This window comes from Chaetura pelagica, unplaced genomic scaffold (assembly GCF_000747805.2).
Source record: "Chaetura pelagica isolate M959 unplaced genomic scaffold, ChaPel_1.0 scaffold444, whole genome shotgun sequence".
NCBI classification, from domain to species: Eukaryota; Metazoa; Chordata; class Aves; order Apodiformes; family Apodidae; genus Chaetura; species Chaetura pelagica.
This window is the reverse complement of record NW_009952979.1, coordinates 23,052-39,151: the sequence shown is the minus strand read 5'-3', so window position 1 is coordinate 39,151 and position 16,100 is coordinate 23,052. Positions and strand designations below refer to the sequence as shown.

Here is a 16,100-nt window from a genome sequence, read left to right as displayed (position 1 = left end):
GAGAAAAGTGGTGGGCCAGGCTGTGACCCTTTTTCATATCTGTGTGCCAAGATAAGTAAGCACATCTGCATTTCTTACTGCTTGAATGTATTATTTGAATGGCTTCAAGTTTCACATGAAAAAAATTTTAACAATAGCTCTACTATTTAAATCTATTGTTTTATTTTGATCACGATATCAAAGACTAGAAGTATTTAACATTGGTTCTGGTCACCTGCCGTGTCCTGAAAGCTTGTTATGTTGACTGTTCATTTTTTCTTTCTTTGATTTAAAAATAAAATCCAATGCAACAAACATAGTATTGAATGCTGTACAAAGCAGGACTATGAACTCTGTATGTTGTGTGCTTTATTGGGACTTTCTGTCTTTATAAAAATAAAGCTATTGAAGGCCAGAAAGTTTTGAAGGTGAAGCCAAACTTGAACCAAACAAGAGAGTTGGCTAGGATCTCTGCAACAAGCCTAAGCCAAGCCAATAGACCTGATTGTATTCATTTACGGACAGAAAAAATCAGAGAAGGGTATGCACCAGAAGATTTTGAGGGAGGAAGTAAGGCCACAGTGTTCCTCTTTGCTTCTCTCTTCTCTATTTGAAAATAGAGTTAAAACAGATCTTGGGTCAAGCTGTAACTGTTTCATTCATCCTCTGCTTAGAAGCAGAATATAAAGACCACTTTTTCTCTAATTACACAGCTATAGAGGAATAATGAAATTTCCACATTTTTTTCAGCTCTCTTCTCTCTGTGCTACTGTACAAACTTTGTCTTGTATCAGGAGTTTGCCTAGATCACAAAAAGGGCCTGATTGCCACTAAGTGGTTGTGGGTTTGGTTTTGGTTTTTTTTTCTGGATATTTTAAAATTAAACTGAAGCAATACTAACATTTTATAGGTGTATTTTTTTTGTTTTGTTGCTGTTTTGTTTTTTTTTAATCTTCCAGAGCCTATAAATAGAAAAAGTGTCTGCTGTGTAAGTCTTCCAGCAGTAAAATCCCAGTTATGAGCCTGGACTTTTAATCTCTGTTTTCGCAAAGAATGAATGAGCTCTGGATTATTGCTTTTTAATACTACATGGTGGCAAGAAAGTGTATGTGGGTAAGAAGACCCTCACATCCTCATCACCAAGAAACTTTAAATAGTATGAAGAGTCTTTGATTTGTTTTGTATCAAGTGTGCTGGGTTCAGAGTAGGGTTTATATATCTCGCAAACCTCATGAAAGATTAACAAAGGGGCTTTTTAAATGCCTTCTCAGTAAAATAATAGTTAGCTAATTACGCAAGTTGTGAAATATAAGATTAAAGAAATGGAAGTATGTATCAGGTTTTTCTGATTCTTGTTGTACAGACTGATTTATCTCACTGAGGTGAAAAAAAAAGTTAGTGAGGAGAACTTAAATAAGCAAAAAATTAAAGTACATAATTATTTTTTTTGGTCTCTTCAAACATAGAGGGGAATTTGTCGGGAAGAGTGTGGCTGTGCATGCACACTTCTCCACACACATGCACAAGTGGAAAGAGATTCAGCAAGAGTATTTCAGAGCTGTGGTTAAGACACATACAGTGCATATCCTATGTCCCAAGCATATTTACACAGAGTCTTGGTGTTCTTTCAATAGTTTTGTGGAAAGAAGAAAGGTATAATTATCCCATTGAGTTATGTGTAGCTGTATCTATTTTGATCAGTTGTCTTTGTCTAAACAGAAACACTCTCTACATCTCACAGCTGTGAGGCGCAGCCAACTGCATGATACTGCAACTGGCTGGTTTGAACAGACCTGCTGACCTTTTCCTCTCTCTTTGCTGCAGGACTGCCCACCAGAAGCAGGTGATTTTCGTGCCCAGCAGTGCTCTGCTCACAATGATGTCAAGTACCAAGGGCAGTTTTACGAGTGGATTCCTGTCTCTAATGACCCCGACAACCCGTGCTCACTGAAGTGCCAGGCCAGAGGAGCAACTCTGGTTGTGGAGCTGGCACCAAAGGTTCTGGATGGCACCCGGTGCTACACTGAATCCCTGGACATGTGCATCAGTGGCTTGTGCCAAGTAAGGAGAGAAGCTCTACTCTGACACCTTTCCTCCTGACTCCTCCCCTTAGATCTCTTTCACATGTTCACTCTGTCTCCTGCTCTATAGTTGTATCATTATAGGTCTTCATTTTAATAATCTGTTTTCATTCTCTTAAGTTGGTTACTTGTACCTGGTTTGGAAGAGGTGTACAAATTTAAAGTTTATTTCCTCACTTTATGCTATTTACTTGGGGCTTTTTTGGACGAATGTTTTCTCAGTTTTTGAACTGTCTTGTACAGTTAGCTGCAGTAGCAGATCACATTTTAAAACATCATAAGAAAATAATGATTTAGCTTTTAATTTGGATGTACCAAGATTTTCCAGGTCTATGAAATTACATTATCTTTAAGGAGTATTTCTCCCTGTAAGTCACAAACCATATAGCAGTAGATGAGGTGCTAAACCAGAAAATCTGCCTGTGATTTGCTACAAGACTAAGCAAGCTGATTCTTCTCTTTGGGTCTCAGCTTCCCTGTTATTTAAAAGCGAGATATGGAGAGTTTTTAACTCTTCACTCCACAGTGCATGAATATGTATTGATCATTCAGCCAATGTATTGGTATCTTAATTTGTATTTCAATTACCTTTGTTCTTTTACTTATATATTGATACTCCTTTGAACCTATCTACATCAAACCTTAGTCTTCTGGACCACACGTAGGCTACAGGTTCATGGAGGGGCAGACATTTTCACCATCTCTTTTAAGTACTGAACACAAATCACAGGAAAGTTTGAGCCTTAATTCGTATTTCTGTGCTCAGTCTCCTTCAAATTTATGTAAACTTGATGTGTTACTGGCTTCCTAGTGTTTTTTCAGTCACTCTATGTCACTTTGAAAGCTTTCCTCCCTGTTTCCTTTCTCTTTGGTTTCTGCTCTAAGTCAGAAGCAGTCCTGCAGTAAATGAAACAGAGTAGGCAGTTGCTGGGCTATTCTCATTTGTGATCTGAGGAAGGCTAGCCTTTAGACCTCTTGACCTCAGCTGAGTGCACAAGTTTCTCAAAATTCCAGACTATCTAATGAGACAGACTAATATGAGTCTTTTTTTGTGTGCTTTTCAACATTTTAAAACTGTAACTGAAGGCACAGGAATCTGGATGGCAAAATTATTCAGTGTTCTGTCTGTAGTGGACTGGAAATTAAGAGCAGAGCATTCAATATCTGTGTCAGGCTGATTTCTGCTTTGCTCCAAGCATACCTTTCTGAGGAAACCTCCCCTTAGGAACGGAGCTCAGAAGTATCCACTACTAAAACAAACTCACTGGCATTCTCATGAAACTTCTTACTCTTGGAAGGCTGAAAGCAGCTGCACTATTACAATGAGGAAGAGTGATGTTATTTCTTAACTGTCTCTGTGGCTAAGGTAAATATTTTGAAAATAGACAACTACACTAACACTACTGTCCCTGAGGAATTTCAGTTAAACAAACCCTTTCTTATATACTCTAGGCTGGTAGAATATTTTTTAATGCATAAGCACAATGAATGTATATTTCCCATTATCTTCAACATTCAGGGTCTTCATCAACATTTTCCATATATTTTACGATTACAGCATCTTTTTTGAGGGTGGCCACTTAAAAAACCAACCAAACAAAAAAAAACCCAACAACTCAGGCTGCACTCCTCACAGTGAAGAATTTTGTATTTTGGGTGTGTTGAATTTAGAACAACACTAACTATTCTTCTCACAGTCTGTCCCTGCTGACCAGTTGTATCTTTATGGCAGTAGAGGTACTGTATTAGAAAGTTCATAACTAATGGTATGCTTTAGGACAACAGCTGTTTTACTGTCCATCACAACAATAGGTAATACTACCTAAGCAGTTCAGGACGGAAAAGAAGCACAATATTTGAGATAACTGTTGGTGAGCCTTCTTTGAAAGCAGCATTCTTCCTTGGCCTCTATAAAGGTCCTTTTAAAAGAAAGGGAAACTTTGGTATTATGGAAGAACAAAGTGGTGCATTCTTTCTGTGTAACATTTCTGCCACCAGCCTCTGTTTTCTAAGAAGCTCCCGCTACAGAGGGATTATTCCAGACCACAGTACTATCAGTGGATTGTTGGTAATTCATGTGAAGAATATTTCTGCCACACTTCATTCATTTCATTACACAACTTTCTGATAAGAAGAAGCCTTATGTGGTGCTCACCAAAAATATACTGTAAATGTGTGGATGAGTGCTCTTCAATTTCTGTGATTGCCAGTTAATCTGTTTTGTTCTCTGTCACCACACATTTTTTTATCCTCTCACCTGATGACTTCACTTGGTTGTGGACTGTGACCTCTCCTCATATATCCCCACCACTGCCTGCCGTATCTCTTAACTGGGTGTTCTCCCTTGCTTCTTTGCTCAAGCAGCCACCTGCTAGTGCAGCTCCCTCTTCCCTCACGCTTTCACACTTTGGGTTCTAGACAAATGCCAGCCATGTTGCAGCACTGGGCAGAGGAGCATGGCCTCTCATCCTGTGAAATGCCTGTGCACCAAATACCAATAATCTATGAAACCTACTAAGACTTTTACTAATGAAAACAAGATCTTCTTCCTGTTCTCCAGTTTTGCTGCTACAACAACAAAATATATATATATATATATCTTGGATTTCTGTATTTTTTTTCTGCTGAAGGGGAAATACTCAATTTTAATGTTTGGCTTTTCTGTTTTTCATAGCCCTTTCATTTGTTCTTCCTGGTAGATTAATCCTCATACTTTGTTCTCTCTCAATTTAACTTTTGTCTTCTGCTTGTGAGAATTCCACAAATGTTCTTTTTGTTACTTCTGGCAAGGAAGAAAAGGAAAATCAATCTTTACTTTCTTAGATGCATAATCAATGGTTACTTAAGGCGTTTTGTCTCTGCAGTACTAATAGCAAAATGTACATGTTGCTGTAGAGGACTAGATCAGGTTTTTTTTAATAACTATTGTGTCTTTTATTAAATATATGGCCAGATAATAAGATGCTGTGCAGTGTTTCCAAAAAAAGTGGGCTCCATCAATACTATAGACAATTCCTTGCCTAATATAAATGAGTATTGCTTCCCTGAAGTCACATTAATGGGTGAGATGCTTGCAGTCTGTGCAGCATCTTTTACTTTCACATGTAGAATGGCCCTCCTCTTCTGCTGTCCTTTCCTCCTCCCCAGCCCAGGGATCCCAGCTTCACAAGAACCAGGAAAGTGAAAATACAGACGAATCACTGCTTCCCCTCCATTCTCACAGCCAGTTAATATTTTCATATACTTTTTGTGTTTGTTTGGGTTTTTTGTTGTTGTTGTTTTTTTTGTTTTCTTGTTGGAGGGGGACGAGGGGGTGGGGCAGTTTTGCTTTAAACATTTCTTCTACAGCACAGAACAACAGGAGTCCTGGTCTGTGAAAAATCATGACAGCCACTACAAAGCTTTCATCATTTTCATATAAAAAGGTTAGACATTGAAAACGTCCATAACCAGGACACTTACCTTTAGGTAGAAGCTGAAATGGTGCACCTATGTAAGGTCCATCAGCAGTGGGAAGTGTAGCCACTGTCTCTGAAAGGTAGTGTAAATTTTGTTACAAAACACTGAAAAAAGAGTGCTGCTACAATTAGTAACAACTTTTAGTTGAATGTCAAAAAAAGTCTGACTACCTCAAGAAACTGATGAGGAGTGTGTGTGGGATGTGTTAAATGCCACCTGGCTTCTTGTACATGCACATGTATAAGAGCTACTCAGTCCTCTACATTTCTCCAGAAAATCAAAATAAAAGAGTTTTACTTTTGCTTTCTGTTATTTTAGGGTAAACCTGGAATAATTTTACAGCAGTCTCAGACTGCCCTGCTGTTGAATAACCAACTCCGATCCTAATTGTATGAGAATTATGATTTATTATTATTACTACCATTACTGTTGCTGTTGTTGTTTTTATTAAAGACTATTGAGTTATTAACATAAAGCTACGCCCATTCCCACATGTGCACTGCCTCTCAGTGGTCAAGGGCAGGGGTCTCTTGGAGGAAAGCTCATAGTCTTCTTCGCTGTGCTGGGTCACGTTGTTCCTCATTCTGGCAGGTTGGCAGATGTACCCAGCTGAATCCTGCTTCTTGGGCTCTCAGGTGAGACACATCCTAGATCAACACAATACCTCTAACAAGCATTAACAGATTCTATTCTACATCATCATGTAGGTTTGGAAAATTTAACCCGTAATCTCTAATTCAATCCCCAGTTTTTCTGTTACTGTGCAAATTCTTTTGCACCTAAATTATATGATCCCAACCATATACAAACCCTACAACTGCAGGTAGTAATATTACTGTATCTTAATTGTAGTGTGGGTTGTCAGCAAAACCTGGAAAGGACCTTCCCACTTTGGTTCCAGCAGTGAGCCTGTGAAAGTCATAACATATAGATAATCACCTGGCAACAAATTATGAATTGATTCATTTAAACCCCTTGCCCTGGTACCCAACACTTGTTGGTTTATTCTCTTTAATTGTTTCTATAAAGAAATACCATACTAGGATAGGCTCTCTTCACCTAATTGAGGAGTACTTTCCATGGGCTGAGTTGAGAATGGCCACCCATACGTTATCTCAAATGGACTTAGATTTTCTTTGGTTCTTGGCTTAGCCCTTATTCTCAGTAAGGTTAAAGGCAGAGATTGTGTCCAGGGAAGGTTGGCTTTCTGTTCCAGTTTTTTTGTTTTATTCAGTGGTTCATTTTCTCCACCTGACCACTCACTTGGGGCCTGTAAGGGGGTATGCAGATGCCAGTCTATATCAAGATCTGGCTTACTTGTTGAACTACTTTAGCACAAAAATGTGGTCCTCTATCAGACGATATCACTGCTGGTACCCCAAAGCGTGTTATTGTTTCATGTAACAATATTTTAGTTACCTCCCTTGCTTTGTTGGTTCTACATGGGACTGCTTCTGGCCAACCTGAAAAAGTGTCTGTTGTAACCAATAGATATCGAAACCCCATTTTCCTTGGTAGTTCTGAGAAAGCAATTTGACAATGCTGTCTTGGAAAGTTTCCTTTGCCAATTGTCTGCAATTGCACGCAAGAATTATTTTTGGGGTTGTTTTGCAAGCATATCTAACAACTGCTGTGAGACTTGCTTCACAGTAATATACAGGTTTCAAGCTATTATTTGTTTATTCAAAAATTTACACAAGGCCTCAGCTTCCCACTGAGTCTTTCTATGTTCTGCCATTACTAAGGCTCATAGTAAGGCAAAAGGCACTATCAATCACTCATCTGCTGTTCTAGCCCACCCATCCTCTGAAATGTTTCCCTCCAAATCCTCTGTTAATTTTAGATAATATTTAGGGTTTTTATCAGTTTGGATTTCACCATCTGGGACCAAAGTTGCAACCTCAAATGCCCCACTTCAGCTATTCATCATGCCTCCTGGTCAGCATTCCCTTTCTGATGGGCTTTACAGTCCATGATTGCCCCTCTCTTAGGCAATTGTATGGTATCCAAAAGCTTTAGGATTTCCTCAGCATGTTTGATTCATTTCCCTTTGGCAGTCAATAGCCCACACTCCTTCCATCCAGCTCCATGTGTGTGAACTACACCAAATCTGCATTTAATTTTCTTTCCTTTTGCCAATTCTAAAGCTTAATTATAGGCAATGATCTCTGCTTTCTGAGCTGAGGTATCTGGAGGTAAGGCACTGGTCTCTAGTTGATGGTAGTCACTGTATATCCAGCCTTACGTGTCCCTTGCTGAACGCAACTGCTCCCATCAGTTTACCAGGAGTCCTCTACATTGTCCAGGGTGTCACCATTTGACTCAGGTTGAACAACAATGCTCTCAGTCTCCTCCCCCTCCCTCCTAGGTAGGGAATGAGGGGGAGAAAAAGAGAGAGACTTGGCTGGATTGAAAACTAAACTGCACAGCTTTAATTAAACACTAATGACATAAGAAAATATATACAATTATATACAAATATGTGCAGATATGTGCAAAAGCCTCTTGCCTCTCCCCACCCCCAGCAACTCCCACAGCATCTCCTGAGCTGTAAACAGTCCCAAAAAATCCTGGAGCTGCTGCTGGAGAAAGCACAGAGTGATGAGGGTCAGGAGAGCTCGAGCCTGGGGGTTGATGGCGATGGATGGACGGAGTCCTCCCTGGACACCGGCCATTGAGGGGAGAGAAAGGAAGAAGCAGGAAGGAAGTTATCTTCTGTGATCTCTGACCTTCCTCTGATCTGATGTAGATACATGGAATGGAATATCTCTGGCCAGTTTTGCTGTCTGTCTAACTCAGCTTCCTACGGAGGGGTCATAGATCTCCCCATAGTATCTGAGCCAACAGAGTAAAGATGTGACCTTGAATACCCAGCAGTTAGAAAAACATTCCACCGTTATTAGTCTTAGTTGGAACACTCTGCTGCTAGTTAAAAGAAGCTTACTGAAGGAGAAAAAAAAACAGTAAAAGGAAAATTGGCTTCATCCTGGCTCAAACCAGGACACAGGGGTTCTTCCTTCAGATCGGGCAGACTTGAGTACACTGCCTCAATAGTGTCAAGGCAATCATGCATTACAGGTTCTCCAGGAGTGCCACTAAGAAAAGAGACTGGGTTAACAATATTGGTGACAACAATTTCAACATTGTCCTGCTCCACTAAGATTGCTTGGTACTTGAGAAGCTGTTTTGGTGACAGTCAATGCCCCCCTTTTTGTTCAAGCATTTCAGAAACTGTGTGGGAGACTAGCACAGTTATTCTCTGTCCCATAGTGAATTTATGAGCCTCTTGGATGTTAAGTACAACTGCAGCTGCTGCTTACAGGCAGCTAGGCCATCCTTTGCTTACTTCATCCAATTGCATGGAGAAGTCTGCCATGGCTGTCTTGTAGGGACCAAGCTTTTGTGCTAGAACCCCTGGGGCTACTCCCTGCTTCTCATGGGAAAATAGCCAAAAGGGCTTTGAGATATCTGGCAGCCCTAAAGCAGGGGCCTTCATTAATTCTTGTTTGAGTTGCTAGAAGGCCGTTTGTGTGTCACTTGTCCATGTTATTGTTGACTGACTCCTTTTAATCAGTTCATACAGTGGTTTCACTAAAAGTCCATAGTTATAAATCCAAAGGCAACACCAACCTGGCATTCCCAGAAAGGTCTGTATTTCTTTCACCATTTGCGGCAGGGGTGTCTGACAAATGGCCTCTTTTTGCTCTATTCCCAGCATGTGTGCCCTTCAGAGATCTCATATCCCAGGTAGATAACTTGCTGTTGGATTAACTGTGTTTTCTGTGGAGAGACTTGATACCTATTAAGGCCCAAAAAGTTCACATTCCAGCCTGTACAGATTTCCTTGGTCCTGGTGCAAGCAATAAATTATCCACATTGGACTAAGACCCCTTTAGGGTCTGGAGGTTCCTAGGTCTCAAGGTCTTTTACTAACTGATTCCCAAAAATAGTAGGACTATTTTTGAATCCTTGAGGTAACACAGTCCAAGTTAACTGTGACTTCCTCCCAGTATCTGGATTTTCCCATTCAAAGGTAAACAGGAGCTGACTTTTTGGGTCTAGAGACAGGCAGAAAAATGCATCCTTTAGGTCCAACGTGGTAATCCAAACTGGCTCATCCCTTAGTTTTGTTAACAGTGTACATGGATTGGCTGCCACAGGATGTATATCCTCAGTGATCTCATTTATGTCCCTCAGGTCCTGTGCCATCAGGTTTCTGAATTGGTAAGATGGGTGTGTTATACTCAGATTCACATTCTACCAGCAACCCATGTTTTACAAACCTCTCTAATATTTCTTTTATCCCTCTCCTGTCCTCCAACTTCAATGTTTAATCCTTAGGGCATTGTGTCCCAGCCCTGAGTCCTGTGATTACTGGGGCAGCGTTTTTGGCTCTCCCAGGTGTCTCAGATGCCCATACTGCAGGATATACCTGGTCCATTATCTCTTCAGGTCCCTTGGACTTAGTTGTGGTGTGTATCAAGGCCAAACTTTACAATTCAGTTAAATTATTTTGTCCAACTACCAATTCATTTGTTTCTGTTATCAAATGTAATGTTTGTTTCAAATTGTTCCAATAGGTCTCATCCCAATAAGGGCTTTGGAGACCCAGGCATATATAAAAGTCTGTGTATGGAAGTCCTGGAAATCCACCTGTATCTTTCCAATGGGCTATAATACAGCCCAACGGACTCTCAAAATTCCTCCACTCTGTGACCCACCCATTCTGGAGTTCTAATTGTTGTTCTAATTGTAGATTCTATTCTACAACATCATGTAGGTTTGACAAATTTAACCCTTAAGTCTCTAATTCACCTTTAAGTAAGTTTACTACAAAAAGGTTGTTCACAATTGGAAAAAGTGCTTTTGTTTCCTCTTCCAAACCTGCTTGTCTTTGTCCATTGCATTATTTCAGTTTTAAAGATTGGTAGTTAAAGAGAGCTGCATCCCAGAAATGCTTATCTTAATGTCTACTATTTATGATAGCATTAAATTGTTCTTTACAGATTTACTACCAAATACTACTCAATGTATTTTTCAACTTTTTCTATTTATTGATTCCTAAGTTTTTTTTTCTGCACAGTGTCAACTGACAACAAGCTTGTTTTCCTTAGCTACCTTTCACAGGCAGTGAAAAGTACCTGTAACAAAAGTAGGTAGTCTATGGACCCAGCATACTTTGGACACAGGCTGAAAACCACTGATTTTAAAAAACATTAGAAACTATTATTTAACAAAGTGCCATCACTTGCTGCAACTTGTTTATTTTTGCAGTCAGTATTGCAATAAACTTGTAGCCAACAAAGCTCAAGTTGAATATCCAAAGCTGTGGTTCATCTCAAACTGGGGGAATGAATGCATTGGATTAAAAATATTTTGTCAGAGGTTTATTGAGGATAGCTTCATACAGCTTCTTCAGAAATTAAACATATTTGTTTTATATATTAGCATCAAGTACTGTTGCTCACAAGAAATTGATTGTGAATTGAGATTCAGCAATCCTAAAAATATTTTTAATGCAGGGAAAAAATTTACCTTCTGGATGATCATATGCTGCTTTGTTCAGTAGAGTTTGGAGATTTAATATGTGAAATAACAACATATAAATACAAAAAAAAATTAAAAAAAATAATAAATTAGAACATCTGTCATTATATAGAGGTTTGAAATTTACACATCTGATCTTTTCCCATATCCTGTTTTGCAAACTTTCTTGCAGTGAAGATATATTTTGTTAAATAGTTTTCCCCATAATATAGTTGCATGATTATTATGTTTTTTATATATACCTACTTAAGTGGTTACATATATACATGTGTATGCATCTAATTTTTTTTTTCATCAGAGGCTACACTGGCTAGCGTATAATGTCAGAAAAGTGGAAAAATCTTCTTTCTTTTAAATAGGGGACTGTGCTCTATTGCCTGTCTTTCATAATTTCAGGATGGACAGCTTATTTTCCCCCCTTCCATCTACAAAGTATTGTTGCATGAATTCTTTACATGTTTGAGTTGGTAAGTGCCACTTAACATTGTGTTTGGTGCATGAATATCGTACTCACTGCTGCATTAAACCTGTTTGGTACAGGTAAAATAATGATTTCAAAGAACATGTATCAGATGGTCACCTCAGTAAGGTCTTGAAGGCTCATGGTACTGCCACAGGCTCCTAATGTCCCTCTGGGATGTGCCTGGGGCACTGCTGCAGAGATAGGCATCTGGGTCTGGGCCATTCCTGGTCATTCCTTACCTTGGGACCCAATTTCTTTACATACTCTCTTCAAACCCTTGAGGAAGGAGAAAGCCAAGACTTTTCCACCCTGTCAAAAGCGCTGGATAAAAATCGTCTGCATTCTTCCATACTGCAGCACTCATTGGTCTAATATTAGAGACTAGTCTCATCCGTGCTTGCTAGTGGTAACACTGGGGATCATGTGCTTATTTTGACAAGATTCCATTATTCTGCACCTTAATTTGGTATATTTTCTAATAGAAAACTCTGAGACAATAATTTAAAGAGAAAGATTTTTACCTGTATTACTCCTTTATATTCACACAAGAAGACTGAAAGTGCCTGTCGTTTGCCCTTTTGATGGCAAAGTATAGAAATAAATGGCCTTTGTTCCATTAATTCTCCACAAACAGGCATAATTTTTGTTTCTACAGCTGTGTATTCAGTCCCCCATGACAGCTTCATGTAATGATCTTTTCATTCTGCCAAGCCTATCACTGGTTAAAACAAAGGACAGTATTGGGGGAAAACAGTCTAGGTATTTACATGTTGCCATGATTGCAATCTCCTGTAGTTCAGCTATTTCTGGCTCCTGTTTGTAGCTGCTTTTTATTTGTTTGTTTGTTTGTTTGTTTTTCCCAATTTTCTGAGCTAAAAAACACCAGAAGAAAAGAGCAAAAGGTGTCATAATAACAGGCAAGAGTGCAGCGATTTGTCCTCAGACACATAGAAGGCCCTGTTATAGGATCAGTTCTAAGCTGTCCTTCAATTTAGCCCAGCCTTTTGACTTGATGATTATAATGGCTTTTCAGATTCTGATGTCTGCACCAAGCTTCTCAGCCTAAATGCTCAAAATAGATCCTTTTTTTTTTTTTTTTTTTTTTTTCCATGAACTGCTGAATTCTTGATTTCTGATGGTTAGATGCTTTTGAACTCTGTCAGGCACCTCATCTACCTCATGTTCTGTGGTTAAAAAAAAAAATCTTAGTTTTGTTTTCTTGTTGGTGAGTATCATTGCTCTGAGTTGTGAGAAGTAGCTTTTCCCCCAGCATGGCATGCTTCCAGCACACAGAGAGGCATGGGGTGATAAACCTAATGACTCATAAGTGTAACAACCGAACACTTAAATTGCTATAATCATGCCAGGTAGCAACATTTTGATGGCACAGAATGGTAAGGAAATGGAGATAAGTTTATTGCATGAAAGAATATGCACTTGCATTGCTAGAACTCCATTGTCCTGACCTATTTTCTACTTTATGGCCCAAAAGAGATTGACACCACTGTAGAGATATTTTGGTCCAGCCTTTCAAATGAAACAAAACCTGTGTTACTCCAAAGTAGACAAACTGTCTACTGTGGCTATGTCTTCAGCCAGCAACACACAGAGCCCTTCCCTTTGCTGGGGGGGAAGCACACTGTAATTTGGGGGGTTAGCAAAAAGAAGAAATTCAAAAGAGCAGTTTGGAGACTCATAAGAGTTCTGTTACAGTCACCAGGATGTCATCTGTGTCTGTGTATTTCTTTAGCACGTCTGAAAAATTGAAGAGTGTGGAGTGGCATGGAGGTCTTAGTCCTGTGTGAAGATGGCAGGATGCCCATGCTGGCTGGCAGTTTTGAGAGTCCCCACCAAAATGGAAGTGTGTGTGGTTCCACTGAAGGCTGTGGCAAGGCTTCCAGTTATTGTGAAGATCCAGGAAAATGAGGCTGGAGACATTGTAGCTAGTTGTAGCTAGTTTCCTCTCTCATCCCCAGTGTCTTCTCATAGAGCTTGTATGCACTGCTTTTACACACTGAGCAGCAGTTTGGAATACTGCATAGACTCAGCAGTTTCAGCGGTGGTTTGGGGACATGCAATCCATCTCAAGTACTTGAACTGTGACTGAAGTCTCTTCCATCATAACATAGATTATGTGACTGCCTGAAGCACCAGCACATCTCTGCTGGCACTGTTAGTAGCCAGGCACTGCAGTTGCATCCCCATTGATTCCAGCAGAGACAAGACTAGCTCATGTCAACAAAAGAGGCCTGTCTGAGAGAAGGAAAGGTGTGCACCCAAGAGAGGTCTGTCAGAGAGGTCTGAGTAGCAATATCAAGTATGTCATGGAGCCACCAGAGCTGTCAAAGCATCAAAGTAAAACATAATGTATCACAGGTGCCAATTAAATGATTTTGCAGTTTAGTGCTTTGTAGTCTAGGAGAAGAGAATGGGTCCAGAGGGCAGATTCAGTTGAATTTACTTTTGGTTTCTCAAGTATGTAGCTCTAAGGAAGCTGGAGATCTGCCTTGATGAGCTTTGACTTATAATGGCCTTTGCAATCACCTTTTGTTCTAGTGTTTTCATATTCTACAAAACCTGGCAACTCTTTCTCCTGCAAATGCTAAATAAGCTATCTATCCAATAATTACAGAATCTTAGGGGTTGGAAGGAACCTCGAAAGATCATCTAGTCCAACCCCCCTGCCAGAGCAGGCTCACCTAGAGCACATCACACAGGAACTTGTCCAGGCAGGTTTCTCCAGAGAAGGAAACTCTACAACCTCTCTGGGCAGCCTGTTCTAGGGCTCTGTCACTCTCACAGGAAAGTTTTTCTGCACATTTACCTGGAGCCTCCTATGCTCTAATTTGCATCCTTTGCCCCATGTCCTAGCCATACAGGATATTGAGAAGGCTGAGGACCTCAATGACTTCTTTGCTTCAGTCTTCTCTGGTAAGTGCTCAAACCTTAACACAAAGGCCACAGAAGGTGAAATCAGGGACTGGGAGAGTGAGTTACCCCCACTGTAGGAGTAGAGCAGATTTGTGAGCATCTAAAGAAACTGAAGGTGCATAAATCTATGGGACCTCATGGGCACCAAGAATTGTCTGAACAATAACCCATTTTGAAATTGTCAGAGTAAGCAAACAAAATGATGGAAGTAATAAATAAGATAATAAATAGTAGAAACATGGTGTTCTTGCAGATGATTCATAACAAAAAATGCTTTCAAGAAGTGATTGAAAATGTTTTGTGTCTTGATCTGTTTGATTAGTGAGAAAAACTGGATGCCTCACTTTGCATTTTGTGCAAGGCATTTGACAGTGTCCTACATGACACCCTGGTCTCCAAACTGACAAGGCATGGATTTGACAGATGGACCACTTGATGGATAAGAGATTGTCTGGATGGCCACACCCAGAGAGTTGTGGTCAATGTCTCAATGTCCAAATGGAGGCAGGTGATGAGTGGTGTCCCTCAGGGGTCAGTACTGGGAACAGGGCTGATTAACATCTTTGTTGGAGACATGGACAGTGGGATTGAGTGTCTCATCAGCAAGTTTGGTGATGATACCAAGCTGTGTGGTGTGGTTGACACCCTAGAGGCAAGGGATGCCATCCAGAGGGACCTTGACAGGCTGGGGAGGTGGGCCAATGGCTACCTCATGGGCTTGTTCTTCCCCAGTTGCAAGACTCTACACTTGCCCTTGTTGAATTTCATCACGTTTCTCCCCACCCAACTCTCCAGCCTGTCCAGGTCTCCCTGAATGGCAGCACAGCCTTCTAGTGTGTCAGCCACTCCTCCCAGTTTAGTGTCATCAGCAAACTTGCTGAGAGCACACTCTGTTCCCTCATCCAGGTCGTTGATGAAAATATTGAATAGTACTGGTCCCAGTACTGACCCCTGAGGGATTCTGCTAGTCACAGGCCTCCAACTAGATTCTGTCCCATTGACCATAACTCTCAGACTTCTTTCCTTCAACCAGTTCACATTCCATCTCACTACCTGATCATCCAGACCACACTTAATAATACAAGTGATTCTTCTGGAGAAAATTCCAGCACTTCAACGACCTGCTGTGGAGCACTGACTAAAAAAAAGTTAAGATTTGTTGTTGTCCTCCATGAATCAGAGCACAAGCATGAAAGAATAAAGCAGAAATTCATTCTTACTCTGTTAGCATATGGACATGTGATCCAAATCCAGCTGAAACCAAAGAAAAATGTGAATGAAGTAGATAAGTGAATATGAATATTCACAAAAGACTCTTTTATTCATCTTGTTATTTCTGTATAAAATTTTATAATTTAATTCTGTTTAAATGTTACACCTTACAGAGTGGTGGCCTCTGGATTTCTCCATCATCAGAGAATGAACTAAGTACAGCTTCATTTCCACATCTGCAAGTTCTCCTAGATTGGCCCACACAATAAATTGGTGGGTTATATATGACTGAATATGAAATATTCAGTCTTTTTTATGTAAGACTATTTATTCTAATTAAATTTGAATTTCAGGGTAGGAGTTGCCTTTTTCCCACATCCAAGATTTGAATGCCTCTATAAATCCTCATTTAGAAGTTGTAGCTTTTA

At 40.0% G+C, this 16,100-nt stretch overlaps 1 protein-coding gene across 1 annotated transcript in view; it reads left to right on the top strand.

Moving 5' to 3' along the window:
- The window catches only part of LOC104387612 (ADAMTS-like protein 1), a gene marked incomplete at its 3' end in the record, with an annotated part of 71,308 nt that overhangs the window by 37,013 nt on the left and 18,195 nt on the right, over nt 1-16,100 (top strand). The window contains exon 4 of the mRNA XM_009996387.1: nt 1,804-2,040. Within this exon, the coding sequence (XP_009994689.1) occupies nt 1,804-2,040 (237 nt within the window). The remainder of the gene's footprint in view (nt 1-1,803; nt 2,041-16,100) is intronic.